The sequence below is a fragment of the Cebus imitator genome, unplaced genomic scaffold (assembly GCF_001604975.1).
Source record: "Cebus imitator isolate Cc_AM_T3 unplaced genomic scaffold, Cebus_imitator-1.0 Scaffold28, whole genome shotgun sequence".
Lineage (NCBI taxonomy): Eukaryota > Metazoa > Chordata > Mammalia > Primates > Cebidae > Cebus > Cebus imitator.
Window position 1 is genome coordinate 1,191,175 of NW_016107343.1, and position 22,096 is coordinate 1,213,270.

Here is a 22,096-nt window from a genome sequence, read left to right on the forward strand (position 1 = left end):
TTTTTTTTTGGAGACAGAGTCTTGCCCTGTCGCCAGGCTGGAGTGCAGTGGCACGATCTGGGATCTCAGCTCACTGCAATCTCTGCCTCCTGAATTCAAGCGATTCTCCTGCCTTAGCCTCCCGAGTAGGTGGAATTACAGGCGCAAGCCACTACACCCAGCTAACTTTTGTACTTTTTAGTAGAGACAGGGTTTCCCCATGTTGGCCAGGATGGTCTTGATCTTCTGACCTTGTGATCCCCCAGTCTCAGACTCCCAGAGTTCTGGGATTACAAGTGTGAGGCACTGCGCCCAGCCAGGACATCTGTTTCTTATTTTTATATGGACCTAGCCCAGAACCACAACCACCCAAGACCATCAAGAACCTGTGGCCATGATTTTGATGAGAACCGTGGTTCATGAAACTCAGGGCTTCCAGGTTTGGTTTCTTGACACTCAAGGTAGTTTTCCATCAAAAAAGGGAGACTGGTTTCCATATTAGGAAGGAAAATCTATACTCTGCCAACTCCCGAAATGTTCTTACAACACTGTTGGTTTGCTCCATCTCACTGCTGCTTTCATACTCACCTCGATCCTGAGAGAGACTATTTTTCTGGAGTGTTCAGTAACCAGTCCATCTGCTTGCACAGAAACAAAGCCGGCAGACCTCTATAGCAGGCACTCACCATAAGCATGCTTCAGACTAGCTGCAGGCTCAGTGGGGACCTCCAGCCTCCTGTGGGCCCATACCTGGAGCCCCAGCTTGGGAGCCCAGCCTACGTCTGTAGCCCTGCACATCTCAGCTGCAGGTACACAACGCCTTGAGCCTCAGTGAGCATGCCACATAGACAGAGCCCCTGGACAAGGCCTCGATGGCTATTTATTTCGGCTTTCTCTGAATGACTGTCCTATTTGGTGAATCACATAGAATCCTGGCCCTGTCAGTGGGCCTCATCTTATCTGACCATCACCTTGGTCAAAGTATTGAGTCTTCGAGGGAACTAGTCTGCTCCCTCTCACCATCATCCCCAGCCTCAGACATTTAACACAGTGGCCTTTCTCTTTCTCCTTGGGGTTTCTACATGTCCACAGGGGGCCAGCTGTGTTCCTCAAATGTTAGATTACTGTCTTTCTCCTGTTATGGGAATATTTTCCTTCCGAGAATATAACATTACCTGGTAATAAGGACAAGAAGGAGAAATAGAAGGGGGAAGGAGAAGAAGGAGGAGGAAGAAGAGAAGAAGGGGGCTTTATATGCATTTTTTTAATGTTCTGTTTGGGGATATTTATAGATAAGCACACAATTTTAAGAACTTATGCAGAGATCTCTGATATCCTCACCCAGTTTCTCCCAAAGGTAACATCTTGTGTCTCTATAGCACAACATCACAACCAGGAAATCGACAGTGATACAATCCATAGCCCTTGCTCTGGTGCCATCAGTTTTACATGCACTCATTTATGTGTGCGTATGTGTGCATGTGTGTGTGCATTTAATTTGATGGCATTTTGTCACATGTGTTAATTCATGTGACCACTGCCACAGTCAAGATACAGAACAGTTTCGTCACAAGAATCCTTTGCACTAACATTTTATAGCTACACCCACCTGCCTCTCACCCAGTCTCACCTCTGACAACCACTAATCTGTTCCCCATCTCTATAATTTTGTCATTTTAAGAAGGCAATATAAATGAAATCATACAGTACATAACTTTTATGATTGGCTTTGTTCATGCAATAGGATTCTCTGGAGCCTCATCCAAGTGGCTGTGTATGTCAGTAGTTGCTGAGTCCTGTTATACAGCAAGCACCATGGTGCGTTTGGCCATTCATTGGTTGAAAGACATCTGAGCTGTTTCCAGATTTTAGCTATTGCAAATAAAGCTGCAATGAGTATTCATACACAGGTTTTTGTGTGAACATAGTTCATTTCTCTGAGATAGATTCCCAGGAGTGCAATTGCTGGGTTGCATGGTAATTGTACGTTTAGTCTTTTAAGAAATTGCCAAATTCTTTTCTAGAGCGACTGTACCGTTTTACATTTCCACCAGCACACAAGTGATCCCATTACTCTACACCCTCATCAGCATTTGGTGGTGTCACCATCTTTTCAGTTTTATTTTTAGCCATTCTGATAGTAGTTAGTGATATCTGGCATTGCTTCGTGGCTCATGATATTAAACATCTTTTCATGCACTTGTATGTCATCTGGATATTCTCTTCAGAGAAATGTCTTTTCCCCATTTTCTAATTTGATACTTTTTTTAGCATTGAGTTTGAAGACCTCTGTATATACTCTAGGAACTAGCACTTTGTCAAATATGTGCTTTACAAACATCTTCTCCTAGCCGTACTCTTCACCTTCATCAGATCTTTTTTGAGTGTGAGTTTTTCATTTTGATGAGGTTCAGTTTATCAATTTTCCCTTTTATGGATCGTGCCTGTGGGGTTCAGCCTAAGAGCTTTTCATCTAATCCTAGGTCCAGCATATTTTCTCCTATTTTTTTTCCTAAAAGTTTTGTAATTTTTCATTTTATATTTAAGTCCATGATTCATTTTGAGTTAATTTTTCACGTGTGAGGTATCACTTGGCTCATTTTTTTGCTTAGGAATATTCCTAGTATATACCTAAGGAATGTAACCTTTAAAAACATACCTAGTATTTAGGTATATTTTATGGATGATAATCATAATAACCATTTCAAAAGGTTGCTGTAAGAATTATAACCTTTAAAAACATGCCAGGTATATTATACTAATATTATAATATTGTTACATTAGTATAATATTATACTAATATACTAAAATACATATATATATACTTTTATTTTTTTTTTAGATGAAGTCTTGCTCTGTTGCCCAGGCTGGAGTGCAGTGGCACAATCTCAGCTCACTGAAACCTCCGCCTCCTGGGTTCAAACAATTCTCCTTCCTCAGCCTCCTGAGTAGCTGGGATTATAGGCACGTGCCACCATGCCTGGCTAATTTTTTTGTATTTTTAGTAGAGACAGGGCTTCACCGTGTTAGCCAGGATGATCTTGATCTCCTGACCTTGTGATCCACCTGCCTCGGCCTCCCAAATTGCTGGGATTATAGGCATGAGCCACTGTGCCTGGCCTATACTAGGTATATTTTTAAAGGTTATACTTCTTACAGCAACCTTTTAGAACGGTTATTATGATTGTCATCCATTTTACAGATGGAGAAACCCAGAAAGATTTGGTAACGTGACCAAGGTTAAACAAATGCTAAGTGGTAGAAAGAAGCCAGGTTTAAATACAGGTCTGACTGACTGACTCCCTCCAGAATTTAAACGCTGTTCCTATTGTCTCATTCAATCCCTTTCGCTCTGGGAGTCTTGCTTCCTGAACAGATGTTCCAATCTCCTGCATACATTCCTTTATCCTGACCAACCTCAGTACACAAGCTACCAGAGGCTGGAGCCTGCCAGAACCTGCCCAGAGTTCTCCGTGACATGTTTGCAGGTGGAGAACAGAGGCAGACCGGGAAACTTCCCTGTATGCAAATAGCTTGTCATTCTGGTTTGGGGAAAGGCTCACATCGTAGTTCAGCATCTTCTAAAGTACTACAGAGCTACTGTAGCAACTCACTTGTCCGGGAGGGGCAGGCTAAAAATTTTAGGTTCCCCAAAGACAATCACACATACACACAAAATTCATTTAATAATTACAAGTCCAGAACATTTCCATTCTCAATCTGCCCAAACAAGATACACTGATAGAGGTCAGTCTGAAGGACTCAGAGCATTTTGGGGTGAAACTTCTATGGCTAGAACCTGTTCTTTGTCCCTTTTGGTGGGTGTGGGTCATAGTTGAACTATAACCACCTCATTTTCTAGTCCCATTTGTAGGTAGATATGGGTAAAGCTAGAGTTTCCCTCCCAACCTCCCAGCTTTCTCCTCTCCACACACTGGCTGTTGACTTCCCAACCAGGCAGGACCTAGGGACTTGTGCACTCAGACCACAGGGAAGAAACCAGCAGCCTCTGATTGACTTTGATGTTTTGCAAATCCCTAAACCTCACCCCACTTTTAATGAGAGATCCAGGAGTTCTTTGCCTCATGACCTTATACTCAAAAAGCGTCCCTCCACTTACAACTTCTTCCAGAACTTATCCAAAGACTACTAGGCCTTTGTCCTGGCCCACGTAAGACAGCTAAAAGGAGCAGCACAGCCCAGTCACATGCTCCAGTCGCTGTGGGTCAATGAATGTGTCTATTTTGCCTGACTCCTCAGAACCCTCAGGGGTGCTTGAACCCGTAGCAGAGAGTTTCAACAGGTGGGTCAGCAGTAACACACCCTTACCCTGCAGTTCCTCCATATCCACCCCGTGAGAAATTCAGAGGTGTTTTGTTTGGGATCCTGGCAACCTGCCTTGAGCCCTGGTTGTCCCCTACTCTAGAAATGGTGCTTTCTTCAATATTCCTGTGACAGTCTCTGCAGGCAGACAATAGCAGCTGCTGGTTACTTCCTCGTCCTGGAGAGCCACTTGGGGTATAAGTGGATCAACAGGAACTGCTGAACTGACTCAGCCCATTCACCCCTGGTATTTCCTCCAGGAGCTGAGACAGGTCTCACTGAATCTCAAAGATCTGGGGCTCAGTCAAACTTCCGCAGGGCTAGGTGGCTGGTCACCTTTCCAGTCTCCGTGTTCAACCTCCCAGTAGAGGGTATGAAACTTCTTTTGACCTCCTGGTCTCCCTGATGGTAATGTCCTTTATTACCTTCCAAGCTTCTCTGGCGGAGGCTTTGAAATCCATCAGGCACTGGCAGGGCTGCTCCAGAGGCAATGGGTTCCATCATGCCCCTCGTTGCTCCAGCCAAAGCAAGAGAGGGGCCTCCCTCTGACATACCTTTGGGGGTTATTCCCTGCTCCAGATGCAGCTTCCGTCACCTCCACTCTCTTCCAAGGAGCATGACTCTCTCTCCCTTCTTTTTATTCATAAAACGTTACTCCCTGGTCCTTCCTTGGCCAACCTATTTCCATAGAAACTAAGAGACCTGAGTTTGAATACCAACTACCACTTACTAGCTATGTGTCCATTGATCAACTTATTGTCTTGAAGCCAGTTTTCTCATCTATAAATAGGGAGACGTTGACCTCATAACACTGTTGCAGATTTACATTATTACAAGATAATATTTGTAAGGTAATGCAGAAACTGAAATAGTTACTGATCCTGGAACAAAGTTAATGTTCAATTAATAGTGGCTATCACTGGTTCCTATGACAACTGTCGCCAGGCCCAATCTTTGGTCCTTAATCTGTTTGCCAGAATTCATCCTGGAAGTTGCAGGTGAGTTGCCATGGAGGGAGCAAGTTCTCCAGCTTCCACGGGGAGTCCCTCTTCGCCTATCATGCCTACACTGTTCCCCGGGAGTCTAGTGGGCTTGTGGCATGGATGGGGGCTCTACAGGCCTGGGCCAAAGGCAAGGCACTTCCTCCTCTGGTAGGTGGGCCCCTCAAGACTGAAGATGGTCACTCTGAGGGCTCCCTGTGGACTTCAGTCCACCTTACCCAGATGTAGGTGAGAAGTGGCTGACACTGCACTGCGAGGCCACAGTTCCTCCAGCTACACCTGTCTCTAGGTGATGACTTACTTGTCAGTGCCCCTGGGGAGACCCATCTGTTCAAGCACTTGTAATTTTCCCTTCTCTGAGAGTCTCCGAGGTGAGAGGGCAATCCCATGGACCCAGGAGCCAGGAGAACCTCCAGGCTCAGCCCTGGGAAGCCTTCCTTTCTTCTCACTTGATCGCCAGACTTTTAAAGCAAGGTGCTGCCCACAGTCGATGCCAGGAAAGAGGAAGGAAGCAGGCAGTTCGGAGAAAGGCAGGGGAGCCTACCAGGATGTGCGGCCATGCTTCTCCAGAGACCACCCCTCCTCTGCCATCTGGGTAACTTTCCCCACCAGGACAGTTTCCTCACTGTGCAGTGGCCAGCTGTGCCTCTACAGGCACATTTTCTCCCCTTCTGCCTCAAGTCTCCACCCTAAGCCCTCAGGCCAGCCCTTTGACAGCCCCAACACAGCGGAGTGGTCCTCCCAGCTCAGCCTGACCTTCTTCCAGCAAATGAGGCCCTGGTCATGCTCCAGCTAGAGCCTCCTCTCATCTCTAGCAACAAGCTGCCCCTAAGTAACTAGGCCAAGGAGACCACCTCCCCCGTGGCCACCCCAAGGCTAGTGTCCATCCCTCTGAGGTTTGATGGAGCGAAGCCCCAGGAAGGGAGTCCCGTGCAGACAGGAGCCCAGGCTTCCCTGCAACTCTGTCTCTGCTGACCTCTCCTTGGTAACCTTTAGCACACCAAAGCTGGCTGGCTAACAAACAAACAATCAAAACCCCAACAAAAACAGACAAAACATGAAACCAGTCAGACCAACAGATTCAGACCAGAAAATCCCCATTGAAAGTGTTTGAGTCCCATACTTGATGGACAGGGGCAAGGGTCCAGGCCTGAACCATTCATAAACCCTCTTGAATGAATTGCAGGAATACATAAACCGATTTCACTTAGCGCTGGGCCTCAGTAAACTGGGTCCAACTTCTCAGGCTGGACTTCTTCCAGCTTCGCGACACCTTCTCCCAGCACCCCTCCCTGGAGAAAGATGGGGAAAATCAAAAGCTGAGACAGGCAACATGCGGGGGCTTCGGAGGGACACACCCTCTCCACAGGCCCAGGTCGCTCCATCCCTGCTGGGGCCTCAGGGCTCAGCTCTGGGATTCCCCCACCTTTGCGGGGTTAGGAGCGGCTTTTCTTGGGCGGGGAAGGAGGCAGGGCCGGCTCGCCTCCGGGTTCCCGTCTCCCGACCCGACCGGCGGAGCAGGAAGCGGCGGCTCCGAGGCTCACCCAGGGTTCAGCCCCACAGGGAGAGCGCGGCGCGGGGAAGGGAAGAGAAGGGCAGGGCGGCCGGGCCGACCCCATGGCCGCCGACCCCACGGAGCAGCGGCTGGGCAGCCTCCCGGTCTTCACCCGCGATGACTTCGAGGGCGACTGGCGCCAAGTGGCCAGCGGCGGCTTCAGCCAGGTGTTCCAGGCGCGGCACAGGCGCTGGCGGACGGAGTACGCCATCAAGTGCGCCCCCTGCCTCCCGCCCGGCGCCACCAGGTACCCGCCCGCCGCGCCCTCCCCTTTCTCGGAGGAGAAACTGAGGCCGGGCAAGCTTTGGGCCAGGGAGCTTGAAAGGGAGGAGTGGGTTGAGGCTGGGGCTGAGGACTGTCGCCCGCAGCGTTTCTGAATTGCACTCAGTAGCCTGAGCCTCCCAGGCACAGCCGCACCTGTCTCCCTACCCGAAATAGAGTCGGCACACAATACCTGTTTGTGGACTCCACAGAGGTCAAAGGCAAGCGGGAATTACCCACCAGAGACGTCTCTGTCCATCTGACCTTCTGAACTTGTCCTGCCTCCTTCCCTCCTTCTTGGCTCTTGACCACTCTCTGCCACCCTCCTACCCACCCCAGCTCTCAGGGCAGGGCTGTAGTTCCTGGGAGGCTATGGCACTTTGCTCAGTGATCTGCAGGGAATCATGTTCTCTCTTCCCATGGTGGGGGGTGGGAGGTGGCCCCTCCCAGCCAGTGCAGTCTGGGGTGGTTGGGGGATGGAGACTGCCAGGCCTGATAGCCTGTCCAGGCTCCTAAAGGATCAAGTCTGGAACTCTCTGATCTCTGTTTCTGTATTTGTCCCTTGCTCTCATCGTGCACACTACAGCCATGCCTTGCCATGACCTCATTTTTCTCTTCCTACCTCTTTCCCACTGTTTCCATTGGCCTCTGCCTTCCCACTGAGATGGGCTCCAGTCTCTTTTCCACCTGAGTTGCAAATACTAGCTGTGTGCTTGCACCTTGCAGCCATGAAGAAGACACTCGGGATGTTAAATCTGAGCATGATAACCATGTCCTCCTCCCAAGGCTCTGGGACATCAATTAGAGAGCCTCGGGTGGGGGGCCTTTGTGACTGACATCTGGCTTGGATGCTATCTGTGGTTCTCTGGGATTACCATGCAAACTCTTAAGACACAGCCTCAGGTGCAACAAACTCAATTCCCCGACCTTCACCCACCTCATGAAGAGAGGAAAATTGAGATTGCCTAAGGCCCACTCACCTTCCTCCTTCAACATCTGCCTGTTGGTTTTGGAAGAGGGTCAGATTATGCTAGGATTTGTCCAAATCATTTATAGCCTTTGGAACGTAGAATGAAAGGGAACAGATGGCATTGACATGATTACGATGTGAGACATTGATGCTAACTCCTGTCACTTTCCTTTCCAAGTTCTGGGAATTCCCTGGGTAGAGGGGTAAGATAATTCATGATAATTAAGGCTTACTATGTGTGGATTACTGTACTAGGAGCTTCACATGCATTATTTCACTAGATCCTCTTTCCAGCTATTCATTCATTCATCCACTTGACAAACATTTATTGCTCTCCTACTATGTATCAGGCACTGTGCTATACCCTGGGATTAATGATGAATGCGACGGATGTGCCCTTTCTCTCCAGGAGCTTGCAGCCTGGGGTGGGGTGGGGAGAGACATTAACCAGATAACCCCACATGTAAATGTAAATGTGCTACTGTGAGAAGCTTAAGAAGAGGAGATTTATGCTTCAAGGAGAACTCATTAATAGAAAGCTTGACTGAGATCAGAAAAAGCTTCCTTGAGAAAGTTACACCACAGCTGAAATGTGAAGAATGAGTATGAATTAACTAGGTGAGGAGGAGAAAGTTTTCCAAGAATAGACAAAAGGGTTGTGCAAAGAATCTGTGGCAAGAGGGGCATGGTAAGTACAAAGATGGGAAAAGGCCATCATGGTTGGAGTTGGCAGAGTGAAAGAGCAGTGGAAAACCACTGAGCATTAACAACCAGATAGCGATGGTGATAACGAGAGGGATTAATCAGAATTGTAGCATGGAGAATGCATTGGGAGGGGTAGAGTAGATGCTGGTCAAGTTAGGAGATTATTATCTTCATTCTGACCAGAGATGGATGATCTAGGCTAGACTGGAGTGTTGATAGTGGAGATAGGAAAGGAATGGGTTAAGCTATATTTAGACGATAAAAATTCACCTGACTTGGTGCTTATGGTGTATGGGTTACTTTTGGGGAGGGTCATGATGAGGAAGAGGGGTATTAAGGCTAACTTGATATCTGGCTTGCCCAAAGGAATGGAGGATCCACTAAAATGTCCACTCCATGAGAATGTCTGTTTTGGTCACAGCTCTGTCTCCTGTGCCTGGCACATAGTTGGTGTTCAATCAATATTTACTAAATAACAGTGTTGGCAATTAATGAAAAGAATATGAAAAGAGGCCCAGGCTTGGAGAAGAAGATCATGAGTTCAGCTTCGTACCTGTTGAGTTTCAGATGCCTTTAAACAGTCAAGAAGAGTTGTCAAGTGAACTTCAGAGTAAAGGCTGGCACTGACAATATTAGAACTTGGGAGTCATTCGTTATAAGTGATCATTAAAGCTACAGCATGGATGAGATGCATTCATTCAAAGCACTAAGTGAAGAAAACAGTCCCTATCCTCGTGGAGCTTATAATCTAAATGAGGAAGACAAAATAAATAAGCAAATGAATAATAAACTTTTTAGCTATAGCACTGTGACCACCTGACAGTTCTCGATTAAAATATCTAAGGAGAGTTGAGAAGTCTGATTTTTCAAGAAATTGTTTAGTCTAAAAATATGAATGTGTGGCCCTCTGTGTATGGGGGAGATAAGAGTTGGGATGGGTTGCTTTTTTACATAGACTTCTCTGTGAAATCATTCCTAATTAGATACCACTTGAGTAGAGAGGAAGGAGTGTTCTAGGCAGAGACAACAGCAGGTGCAAAGGTTCTGAGGTGGGACCACACTGGGCATGGTGGAGGAATAGTGAGAACCCCATGTGACTGGGGTGGAGTGAGAAGGGAGTGATTAGTAGGAGATGAAGTCAGCAAGCTATTCCTGGGATTAGGGACAAATCTTACAGGACTTTGTCAGCCATGAAAGAACTTTGGCTTTTATTGTGAATGAGAAAAGAGCCATTGGAGGAGGGCAGTGACATGATGTGACTTCGATTTTAAAATACGGCTTTGGCTGCTGGGTTGAGAATAGATTGTGGAGAGGAAGAAAGTCCAATTAGGAGGCTTGGGCCGAGATGCACCTTGGGGGAGAGGTGGTGAGAACTGGTCAGCTTCTTGCTCAACATTACTTCATTTGAAGGTGGAGCTGGCTAGATTTGCCAAGACTTGACTGTAGGAAGTGAGAGGAAGAAAGGAGTCAAAGATGCCACCAGGGTTCTATTCCGAGGACAAGAAGGACAGAGGCCTCATTCGCTGAAGTGACAAAAGCTGAAGGAAGAGCACGTTTCAGGGGAAAATCAGGAGGTTAGCTTTAGACGCATTTGGTATCGAATATCCAACTGGAGATGTCAGATTGACTAGAGAAAGATTACAGAGGGAGAGGAGCAGAGAAGAGGGGCTTGGACCAAACCCCGTGGTCAAGTAACATGATATGAGTCTGCAAAGGAAACAGAGGAAATGACGGTAAAGGTAAGAGAAACGCAGGAGAATGTTGACACATGGTTCAAGTAATGGAGTTTCAAGAAAAAGAGTCAGAGACCTGAACTATCCACTGAGAACTGAAAATTATTGGTGAGATGTAGCAATATAGAGGCTGTTGATGACCTTAGCCACAGGTGTTCAGGGAAATGCAGATACCAGAAACTAGACAATAGTGGGTGCAGCAGGTTGAGGAAGAGGAGAGACAGCCGTAAACGCTTTCAAGAATTCTGGGTATGAAGCTATGAACAAGCTGTGCAAGGCAGTTACAATTATTCCCAGTTTTTAGTTTAGAAACTGAGGCCCAGAGGATTCACTTGCCCAGGGTCATGCAGATATTAAGGGGTGAAACTGGGATTTGAAATAAGGGAAGTGTGATCCCCACATCCCATGCTTTTTTCCAAGTCATGGCAGATGTCATTGGTTCCTGTGAACCCAAGAGGATGAGAGAAGACAGATTAAAAATATCACAGAGGTGAAAAAGAGATCTCTGACACAAGTAAACAAGAAGAGGAGAAACCTACACTAACCAACCTGTCCAGATGCCAGGGAGAGCATGAGGTTTTTCCCAAAGGTTGGGGCTCTCTGGTTGGCTTCCCACGGAGGCCCTGGGATCACATTGCCAGCAGGCTCTGGCTACAGCACCATCACAGTTTTGCAAACACTGTGCTCACAAATATGTCATTTTTCCTTAATCCCCATCCCCGCAATCCCAAAACAGTCTATAACAATTTGCATTTTTACTGTTCTGTGGGCACATACAGTGAAATGAGCAACAGGGTTTGCAAATACTTATTTTGTAAGGCCTTCCCTTAAGTCTTGACTTCTGTTCCAATTCAACAAAGATGTATTGTGCAGTGCATGGCAATGTGCTGTGGGAATCGCAAAGATGAATAATTACACTTCATCCATAAAATGGAACACTGTGCAAACATTAAAGATCATGCTTCAGGAGAACAGCAATGCGAGGAAGTGCTGCTCGTGCTCCACATACTGTGTGTCCGAAGGGAAAGAGAAGAAGGAAGGCGTGAGAGAGAGAGAGAAAGAGAAAGAGATACCTTGAAGGTGGATAGTAAAAGGCTGTACTAAAATATCAACAGAGGCTAGCTCTGGAGGGTTGCATCCCTGATTGTTTATTTTTCTGTATATAGCTCTCTGATTTCCTACGTTTCCTATAAGGTATATGTATTACTTCCATAATTAAAATGGTAATAAATGATGTTTTAAAACAGAAGCGTGAGGCATCATGTTGGTCCTCCAGGGGCTTACTTAGATTTTAGGGATTTATCTGCCCTTTGCTCCCATCCCCCAGAAACAAAAATCTACTGGGTGAGATAATCATAGAAACAAGCAACCAAAATAAATGGCAAACTCTGATACATGTTTTTTTGTTTGTTTGTTTGTTTTTTGTGGCTACCTCTGCAGAATGGACAGGCCCCTAAACCTGCAAATTCCTTTATTTTCTGCCTTGTTGCTACTGGACTGTAATCTATGCTGCCAGTTAAGTATCGCTTCATGGCTCTCTTTCCTCTTCCACTACCTTGCAAGTTCCCAAGGCTTCTCTGGGTCCCTAGAGCCTGGCCTCATTGCTAGTTTATGTGTTCTGCTGGTTGCTGTGGTAGTGAATGGGTCACTCTCTTCCACATCTTGCTCCCCCTCTCCATAGCTCCGATGTAAATTACCTCATTGAAGAAGCTGCCAAAATGGAAAAGATAAAGTTTCAGCACATCGTGTCCATCTACGGGGTGTGCAAGCAGCCCCTGGGCATTGTGATGGAGTTCCTGGCCAATGGCTCCCTGGAGAAGATACTGCCCACCCACAGCCTCTGCTGGCAGCTCAGGTTCCGCATCATCCATGAGACCAGCTTGGCCATGAACTTTCTGCACAGCATTAAGCCACCTCTGCTCCACCTGGACCTCAAGCCGGGCAACATCCTCCTGGACAGCAACATGCATGTCAAAGTAAGGGCTCTGGCCGATCCCCTGCCCCATTTCACTTTGAGGATTCCCTCCAGGTGAGCAGAATTATCCACCTGCCTGACTGGCCTGTCAAGAGTTTTAAGCAGTTCCCTTCATGGACATATTCTAAAGGCAGGGATCACGCTGCAACAGAGAAGGCTAAGCAGTGAAATTTGGGGCATGAGGCTGGGCAACCCTCTTTGGACTCAGTTTTCCACTTCTAAATTGGATAGAATAATCTCTATTCTCCTGCACTTTCTTTTACTCAGATGGAGACGTGTGTAAATGAGACAATCCCTAAGAAAGGTCATAATGGACGTTTTTTGACTTTCTAAAACACGCTGCACTCTTTTCTGCCCCAGATACTTTGCACCTTCTGTTCCCCCACTGCCCCCTATTTATCTAGCAAATGCATACCCACTATTCAGCTCTCAGCTTAAACGTCACCTCCTCAGAGAGGTCTTCCCTGATCTACTCCAGCAGGTGCCCATTATATACTGTCACTGTACCTCTGATTCTCCATATTCCTAACCCCAACATAAGTATACAATCATTTGTGAAACACTTTTATTAAGGACTGGATCCCCTATTTGAATAAGTATTTACGAGGATATGGAGTGTCTGCTGGTGGGGGTGAGGGGGCTGTCTCATTTTCCTTATCTGCTGCCCAGTCCTTGGTCCACAGCCATACTGGCCCTCAATGCATGGCCAACTTGGCAAGTGAATGGCCCAATGGATGGGAGCAAAGGGAAGGTAAATGTCCATTGTATACGTGTTTCAGGGCGTGGGATAAACAGCTCACTGAAGGTGGCAACTTCGTCCATAGTCTCCGGGTAATGGTAACATCTACCACATCCTAACTACGTGCCAGGCACTGTTTAAGTGCTTTTTGCATGGTACCTCATTTAGTGCTCACAATAGCACTGAGTTAAATGCTCATATTACTAATACTTTACAGATGAAGAAACTGAGGCTCTGAGAAGATAAGTAATTTGGCCAAGATCATCCAGAGAGTAAGTGGTAGCACTAGGAGGGAGTGTCATAGAAAACCACTACTCTACCCTGGAACAGGCAGATCGCAGCGGGGGTGAGAAGCCATAGCTGTTTTCTGGTCACTAGGCTCTATCATGGCCTTATCCCTGCCCCTGCTTTCTCCCAGATTTCAGACTTCGGCCTGTCTAAGTGGATGGAACAGTCCACCCAGATGCAGTACATCAAGAGATCAGCTCTGCGGGGCACGCTCAGCTACATCCCCCCTGAGATGTTCCTGGAGAGTCACAAGGCCCCAGGGCCCAAATATGATGTGTACAGGTGAGAGGGAGGCTGGGCGTGATGCCACACACCCAGCAGGCAGCTCGCTGCCACCACCCTGCCTGGCCCCTATGGCCCAAAGGGCAAGGCAGCGCAGGGATAAGGTCTGGCCCAAAGCGGAGGGCTAGGGAGGACTCTGGCTGGAGAGGCGGAGGGGTGGGGTGGACGCTGGCTGGAGAGGTAGAAGGATGGAGAGGACGCTGGCTGGAGAGGTAGAAGGATGGAGAGGACTCTGACTGGAGAGGCTTGCCTCGGACTGTGTGAACCATAGGCCCTCCGGGCTGGGGTGATGTTGGATGTTCAACTAAGTCATTCAGAAAGCATTTTCTGCATCCACAGCTTTGCAATTGTCATCTGGGAGCTCCTCACTCAGAAGAAACCATACTCAGGTAGCAGGCAGCTGTGGCTCTGTGTGGGGTGGCAGGAGGGCCCCTGGGATGGGCTCCTGGATGGGGCTGTGGGAGGACTGAGGTTGAAAGGGAGCTCAGTGGCAGGTTTGTATGGAACTGTATTCTCTTCAAGGATTCCTCTCCTCACCCTCCTTTCCTGCCTCTATTTCTAGAGCTCATGTTACAGCTAAGGAAAGAAAAAGTCAGCCCAGCCCCCAGCCCATGCTTTGTGGCTCCAACTTCCTTGCTTCCAAAGTGCCCTTTCTGCCTTCTCATACCCCTGCCCCCTGCCGTCTAGATGCCAGGTAAAAAGAATGCAGGAAACTTGGGCAACCTTGCAACGCTGAGAGTCAGAGCCTTTGCCTAGGCCTGTCTAACAGTTCTGCTGCCTTCGGACAGCACAGACCTGCAATGTGGCGTCATGTCTGGTCTGGGATTTGGCTGGAGCCAGACGGAACCTCAAGTCAGTTGAAAATCTAGCTGTTTACACACCAAGCATTTGTGGGGCCCCCACTGCATGTATACACTGTCAGGATCCTCAGAGCCCCCACTTTCCTCTCCAGTTCCCCTCTAGCCCTGCCTCCCAGCACCCACACAGCCTGGGCCTCCCTTGCAGGTTTCAACATGATGATGATTATTATCCGAGTGGCGGCAGGTATGCGGCCCTCCCTGCAGCCTGTCTCTGACCAGTGGCCAAGCGAGGCCCAGCAGATGGTGGACCTCATGAAACACTGCTGGGACCAGGACCCTAAGAAGAGGCCATGCTTTCTAGGTGCTAATCCAGCATCCTCCGCCCAGGGACTGGGAACTGGGCTGGGCTGGGAGGGGAGATGACTGAGTATTCCTGGGAGCTATGCAGAGATACTTTTGGCACTATGGCCTAGAAGAACTTTTGTTTTTCAGAGACAGGGTCTCTGTGGCCCAGGCTGGAGTGTGGTGGTGCGAACATACCTCACCATAAGCTCAAACTCCTGGGCTCAGGAGTTCTCTCACCTCAGCCTCCTGAGTAGTGAGAACTACAAGCACATCACCATGCCTGGCTAATTTTTAGAATTTTTTTTCAAGGGGTGGGGTCTTTTTATGTTACTCAGGCTGTTCTCAAACTCTTGGCCTCATGTGATCCCCCTACCTCATCCTCCCAAAGTGCTGGGATTACAGGCGTGAGCCACTGTACCTGGCCTAGTAGGTCTATTGTTTGTTTGTTTTTTTTTGAGATGGAGTTTCACTCTTGTTGCCCAGGCTGGAGTGCAACAGCACGATCTCAGCAACCTCCGCCTCCTGGGTTCAAGTGATTCTCCTGCCTCAGCCTCCTGAGTAGCTGGGATGACAGGCACAAGCCACCATGCCCAGCTAATTTTTGTATTTTTAGTAGAGATTGGGTTTCTCCATGTTGGTCAGGCTGGTCTCGAACTCCTGACCTCAAGTGATCCACCCACCTCGCCCTCCCAAAGTGCTGGGATTACAGGTGTGAGCCACCGCACCTGGCACTAAGACTTTTTAAGGCAGACTGCATCACGGGGCTGGCAAGGTGGCACTGGGAGCCAGGAGCAACTGAGGATGGGGTCTGGGCTCTGTGTGTGTTAATGCATGTCCCTGTGGAAGGTGGAGTAGAAACCCTCAGTACCAAAAGGCAGAAGCCACAGCATCTGGGCCTGGCCCTGTCACCAAGCTCTCCAGGCAGCCCTGGGTTCTTTCAGAGCTACTGTTTCCTTATTTGTAAAATGTTTCCAGGCCATGAGGTCACAGGTTGGGGGTGGCCCATAAGGTTAACCAGTTCTTTGGGGACTTTGAAAATGCACCTGTTTATAAATATGAGCATCTTAGAGGTCCCCTAGCCTTGCCCCCTCATTCTGTAGGCAAGGACCCTAATAACTCAGAGGGTCAGTGCCCTGCCGAAGTTGCCTCACCACGATCCAGGTTTTCTGCCTTCTTGTGCATGTATATGAACCTGTGTGAGCCCAGGAATGGATTTTGGGAGGATACAGGAATGTTAGGGTATCTAAAATAGGGAGGATACTGCCGGCCAGCCTGCTGCTTCCTTTCCTCTCTTTCTCCCCCTCATGGAGCAGACATTACCATCGAGACAGACATACTGCTGTCACTGCTGCAGAGTCCTGTGGCAGACCCAGAGAGTGAGGCCCTGGCCAGGAAGGTCTCTTGCAAGCTGTCGCTGCGCCAGCCCCTGGAGGTGAGTATGTGGGCTGGGCAGTCCTTACAGTCATGCTAAGCTGGAGCCCACTGTGTAGACTGTTGTGACTTCTGGTCAGACACAGAGCACTCATGCACAGCCCAGTTCAGGGCTACCCCCATCCAGAGGGGACACCTTTCTCTAATTTGTGGTAAGGTGCTCCAAGGGATAGTGGAAGCTGAAGCGCAGAGCCCCTGGGAAGGACATACCTTCTCTCATGTTTGGGACCAAGCAGAGTCCCCTCCTGCAGAGGAAGACCTGGATTTCCCAAGCTTTCATGCTGTGGGTATCAACACCATCCCTCTGCTCTCCTGTCCCTACTCTAACATGGGAACCAACCATGGGTTGGCATGGGGCTCCCCTGGCTCAACTCACAGATCCACGCTGAAGTTCAAGTGGCCCAAGGGGAAGGCAAGGCCCTGAGCTGCCTCTTTCTTGAGGACGTCTCCTGCTCAGTGTTTTCCTCTAGACAGCTGGAGATAGTCATGGCAAAGGATAAGGGTCTCCCAGGACAGGGTGGGATATGAGGTACTGACAGTGACCAGGAACGCTCGAGAGAGGGGAGGAGGGCACAGCCTAGAACTGCGCCACTAATCTGCCCTTCGCCTGCTGGTTATGCCTCGCCAGGTTAATGAGGACATCAACCAGGATATGATGGACAGCGGTGAGTCCGGGTGCCACAGACGGGACCAGAGAACTCACAGCAGAGAAAGTAGAGTCAAACCACACCCTCGCCCCATCCCCCTAACCTCTCCTTCCTCCCCAGGCCTGTCACACATCCAGGGTTTGGGGGCCCTTTTCCAGCACCCAGCTGCATGTTCAGAAATGCACATCCCCTCACAGAGCCTAGCTGCCTCCCCTTCAGGTCTGTGTCCCTCCAAGACCAGATTCCCCCTTTCCTGACCTGAGAGGTGAAGGATTGGTTCTCAAGGCTGCTGCATGTTGGAATTGCTCAGGAATTTTTAAAAAATGTTTTGCCTTGGGCACACCCTAGACTGAGTAAACCAGTGGAGGTTAGGCCTTGGTAGTGATGATTTTTGTCATTTTAATTCTAATACTCCACGGGGTAGAGCAGGAGGATGGTGATCCTTAAGACCTCAGAGGGGAGTTTAGATCATAGAGCTGCGACCACAAGCTTATTTCCAATTACACTTCCTCACTTCACCTCCGGCCCTCACCTGAGTTCTTACCTATATGATTTGTCCTTCCACTGGTACAATGGGCTGATCATGGTTTTTCCCCTCTTTGCTGATCCAGATATGGATGCTCAAAGAGGCAGAGAACTGGCTAAGGTCAGGGGATGTTGAGGGGTGGAATCGGGATTTACACCCAGGCCTCTTGAGCCCACTGCTCTTTCCGCCTCATCTATGGGGAAAGGACAGCAGGACTCAGCTCTCCAGGACATTGGAACCTGAACTCGAATAGTAACAGTCATGACTGTGTAGACAGCCTTGCTTAGGAAAGGCACTGCCCTTCCTGCTCTAGCCTCTGTTCCCGGATGATACTTCCAGGAGATAGGGGGATGGCCATGATAACCTCTGGACAAGTCACAGGTCTTTTTTTTCAACCCCATCTTCCTCCCAGCAGACTCAGGAAACTACCTGAAGAGGGCCCTTCAGCTCTCCGACTGTGAGAATGCGGTCCCAAGCTATGAGGAGCTGCGCATCTATGAGAACAAGGTCACCCCCCTCCACTTCCTGGTAGCCCAGGGCAGTGTGGAGCAGGTGAGGCTGCTGCTGGCCCATGAGGTAGACGTGGACTGCCAGACGGCCTCTGGATACACGCCCCTCCTTATCGCCGCCCAGGACCAGCAACCCGACCTCTGTGCCCTGCTTTTGGCACATGGTGCCGATGCCAACCTGGTAGACGAGGACGGTTGGGCCCCCCTGCACTTTGCAGCCCAGAATGGGGATGACCGCACTGCGCGCCTGCTCCTGGACCATGGGGCCCGTGTGGATACCCAGGAACACGAGGGGTGGACCCCTCTTCACCTGGCTGCACAGAATAACTTTGAGAACGTGGCACGGCTTCTGGTCTCCCGTCAGGCTGACCCCAACCTGCATGAGACTGAGGGCAAGACCCCACTCCACGTGGCTGCCTACTTTGGCCATGTTAGCCTGGTCAAGCTGCTGACCAGCCAGGGGGCGGAGTTGGATGCTCGGCAGAGAAACCTGAGAACACCACTGCACCTGGCAGTGGAGCGGGGGAAAGTGAGGGCCATCCAACACCTGCTGAAGAGTGGAGCAGCCCCCAACGCCCTTGACCATAGTGGCTACAGCCCACTGCACACTGCAGCTGCCAGGGGCAAATACCTGATCTGTAAGATGCTGCTGAGGTACGGAGCCAGCCTCGAGCTGCCCACCCACCAGGGCTGGACACCCCTGCATCTAGCAGCCTACAAGGGCCACCTAGAGATCATCCACCTGCTGGCTGAGAGCCACGCAAACATGGGTGTCCTTGGAGCTATGAACTGGACTCCCCTGCACCTAGCTGCATGCCACGGGGAGGAGGCGGTAGTGTCGGTGTTGCTGCAGTGTGGGGCTGACCCCAATGCTGCAGAGCAGTCAGGCTGGACACCCCTCCACCTGGCGGTCCACAGGGGCACCTTTATGAATGTCGTCAACCTCCTGGAACATCACGCAAATGTCCATGCCCGCAACAAGGTGGGCTGGACACCTGCCCACCTGGCTGCCCTCAAGGGCAACACAGCCATCCTCAAAGTGCTGGTCAAGGCAGGTGCCCAGCTGGACGTCCAGAATGGAATGGGTTGCACGCCCCTCCAACTGGCCCTCCACAGCCAGAAGCAGGGCATCATGACCTTCCTCGAGAGCAAGGAGCCGTCAGTGGCCACTCTGGATGGTTCTGAGCAGGGAGCCCAAATGGAAATTTAGACAACTTGGCCAGGCATGGTGGCCCACGGCTGTAATCCCAGCACTTTGAGTGGCTGAGGCAGCAGATCACCTGAGGTTGAGAGTTCGAGACCAGACTGGCCAACATGGAGAAACCCTGTCTCTACTAAAAATACAAAAATTAGCCAGGTGTGGTAGCACATGCCTGTAATCCCAGCTACTCAGGAGGCTGAGGCAGGAGAATTGCTTAAACCAGGGAGGCCGAGCTTCCAGTGAGCCGAGATTGTGCCACTGTACTCCAGCCTGGATGGCAGAGTGAGACTCCATATCAAAAAAAAGAAAGAAAGAAAGAAAGATATTTAGACATCTTGGGGTCCCTTGCCTGTATGGATTGGAATTGATGGAAGTGTAACTGGGCTTCTGGCAGGGCGTCTTCCCCATCTGCACTCTTCACCTGCCCCTTCGACATTGAGAGGAGACAGGGACCTGGGTGACGGAGGCATGGGGAGGGGATCACTGTGGCCGTAGCTGAGGAATGGGCCCTGGCTTGGAGAGCTGCCTTCAATACACCCTCCAAGTCACTTCCAACAGAACCCAGGCCTCCTCCTCCTCCTTTATGGGGACACAAGCCCCCCAAATGGATTCCCTTTCCAGTCCAAGACACCAAGCATCTTTTGCTACCTGCCTCTGAATTCACAGGGGCCCTTGCATCCTAGCAGGACCCCCTCTGAAGATGGAGGGAGGCACAGCGGTGAGGAAAGTGGGATTCTCCCGTCTCTTGTCTTGTGTTCTTGGCTCCTTACCTCAGGCTGGGGCAGGAGAGCCAGACACACGTGCTTTGCTCAAGGGGCAGAAGCTAAAAGTTCAAAGAAGGTTTCTGCTCACTATTTAAAGTCCTAGCCAGCCACCTGTTGCCACACTGACCACACCTTTCCAGTGCCCCGGGTCCCAGTGCCTGGGTCTCCCTCATGGCCTCCTGGGGGTATAGGAAGGGCACACTCCAACTGTGGATAAGTCACCCTATGGAGATGTAAGGTCCCTGGTTCAGCACAACCCTTTATCGTGTCCAGTTTTATGGCCAGGTTTCAAACTCTGAAGTCAAGAAAGCTGTGTCTCTGAGTTTCCTGTTTAGAGTTGGATTGGCCTGTGGAGGTCAGGAGTGTTAGTATGGTGTCCTTGTGTGTTTGCAATTTGTCTAATGTAGGGTATGTGTGTGTGCTTATGTGTGCGTGAGTTCACATGAAGGTAGGAGGCAGGGGCAGCAGAGGGAGTTGGAGGTGGGGGGCAGTGATGGTGAGGGGTGGGTTATTTGGACTCAGTATGGAGCTTGCAGGGCTCATTTTTATGACCACACCCAGGCCTATCACCTGTCCTGTCCTGTCCTGTTGGTTGTGGCTAGAGCTGTTCACACTAACTTTATGTGACCAGAGCCCTATAGCTCAGTTTCCAGGAGAACAGCCAACAATTGGGAGGGAGTGGGGACAGGATGAGTGTCCTGGGGTCCTAACCTGCTCCTTCTACCTCCCCGCACTGCTGGACAGCACAGGAGAGGCAGCCCTTCCCACTCAAGGATGTTTTGCAACTGTCAGAAAAAAGAAATCATCTGTCCCAACTATTGGCCAGCTCTGAGCCAAGCTGATTGGCAGGCCTCCCTCTATATGTCATTCTCCTGGGCTGGGCACTCCAGGCTGGGCATGCGGCCAGCAGCCTGGCATCAGCATGGGGTGAGAGAGGTGGGGCAGAGGAAATCTGTTGCCCACGTGCAGTCCTGTTGAATTAACAAGTCCTCAGCAGAGCTAGCAGCTTTGAGTCCTCTGTCACTTGGCCTCTGGACCACTGCTCCAGCCTGTTGGACCCTGGGCCCTTCACCACTGCCTTGCCATAGCTTATAGCCATCGTGGAAAGCCAGATGTGAGCCCAGGAAGCTAGAGTGTGTCCTAGAGCCAGGGTTATAAACTGAACCTGCACATTAGAATCTCCTGAACAAGGGGCTTTTAAAATGTACCAACACCTGGCCCTACCCTCAACCAATTAAACCAGAACCTCCAGGGTAGGATCCTAGTGTGAGCACCACTGACAGTTCCCAGGTGAATCTAAAGAGCACCCAGAGCTGAGAAGCAACGGATCATCCCATGGTTTCTCTCTCCCCCTTTTTAGCATAACCTTGCAGTCAATAGCTAACAGCCTGGATGTCAGAGGTCTTTTTCTCTCCCATTTGGATTCCTGGGGACTGGAGGCAGTGGGCATTCAGCTGACTGTTCCATCCTCCTACTCCCTGCTAGCTGCCCAGCTCAATGTCTTTAGTCTCACTGAGACTAAGCCTTAGGTAAACTTGTAGTTAAAGAGGCCCCTAGGAGTTCTATCTTTCCCAGAACATGCGAGAGCAGGAGGGAGGCGGAGGAGGCATAAGGCTGTTTCCTTCTCCTTCCACTCTGAAATCTGAGGCTAACTCTAAAACTAGATTCTACGAGAGCCAGAGAAGGGTCTGGGGCTACATACTCCCAGCCAGGGGAGCTCAGATTCATCAGTGGGAGTGATCACGAGGGAGCCAAAGGGGGAGAAGAGTGGCTGGCTGATCCTGTTGGAAAGAGCTGAGCACTGAGAAAAAGCCTTGAAAAAAGGAGTTAGAAAAGTTAGGTGATCCTTTTGCACCTAGTGTTCAGTGAATGACAGGGATGCCATGGAGATGTGGACAGAGCTGTCCCCGGGAATCATTTCAGCCCTGGTGATCCTGAGTCTGAGGGAGATGCCTCCACCTCCTTCCTCTAAGAGAGAACAGGAGTGGTGACTTCAGGCCAGCCCTGGCCAACATGGCCCTGCATTGCCTACCAGCATCCTCTTCTGCCCTCTGAAGCCACT

The 22,096-nt window shown here is 49.8% G+C and overlaps 1 protein-coding gene across 2 annotated transcripts; it reads left to right on the plus strand.

Moving 5' to 3' along the window:
- The first annotated feature begins 6,798 nt into the window (after nucleotides 1–6,798).
- On the plus strand, nucleotides 6,799–19,428 carry ANKK1 (ankyrin repeat and kinase domain containing 1). Of its 2 annotated transcripts, none has more exons than XM_017523297.2 (8): nucleotides 6,799–7,105; nucleotides 12,209–12,503; nucleotides 13,660–13,811; nucleotides 14,151–14,200; nucleotides 14,817–14,972; nucleotides 16,270–16,388; nucleotides 17,016–17,052; nucleotides 17,976–19,428. In XM_017523297.2, the coding sequence occupies exons 1-8, from the start codon at nucleotides 6,921–6,923 to the stop codon at nucleotides 19,277–19,279; spliced, it is 2,298 nt and encodes a 765-aa protein (XP_017378786.1). In that variant the 5' UTR covers nucleotides 6,799–6,920; the 3' UTR covers nucleotides 19,280–19,428. The 2 variants fall into 2 exon arrangements, with proteins under 2 accessions (XP_017378786.1, XP_037592576.1); XM_037736648.1 differs by having other exon boundaries at nucleotides 6,856–7,105; nucleotides 17,973–19,321.
- Nucleotides 19,429–22,096: the final 2,668 nt, after the last annotated feature.

Excerpts from the sequence above, each read along its gene's own strand:
- ANKK1 (XM_037736648.1), top strand. The coding sequence starts at position 6,921 with ATGGCCGCCGACCCCACGGAGCAGCGGCTGGGCAGCCTCCCGGTCTTC. Across the intron at positions 14,973-16,269 it reads GAAGAGGCCATGCTTTCTAG|ACATTACCATCGAGACAGAC; the intron begins GTGCTAATCCAG and ends CTCATGGAGCAG. Across the intron at positions 16,389-17,015 it reads CGCTGCGCCAGCCCCTGGAG|GTTAATGAGGACATCAACCA; the intron begins GTGAGTATGTGG and ends ATGCCTCGCCAG.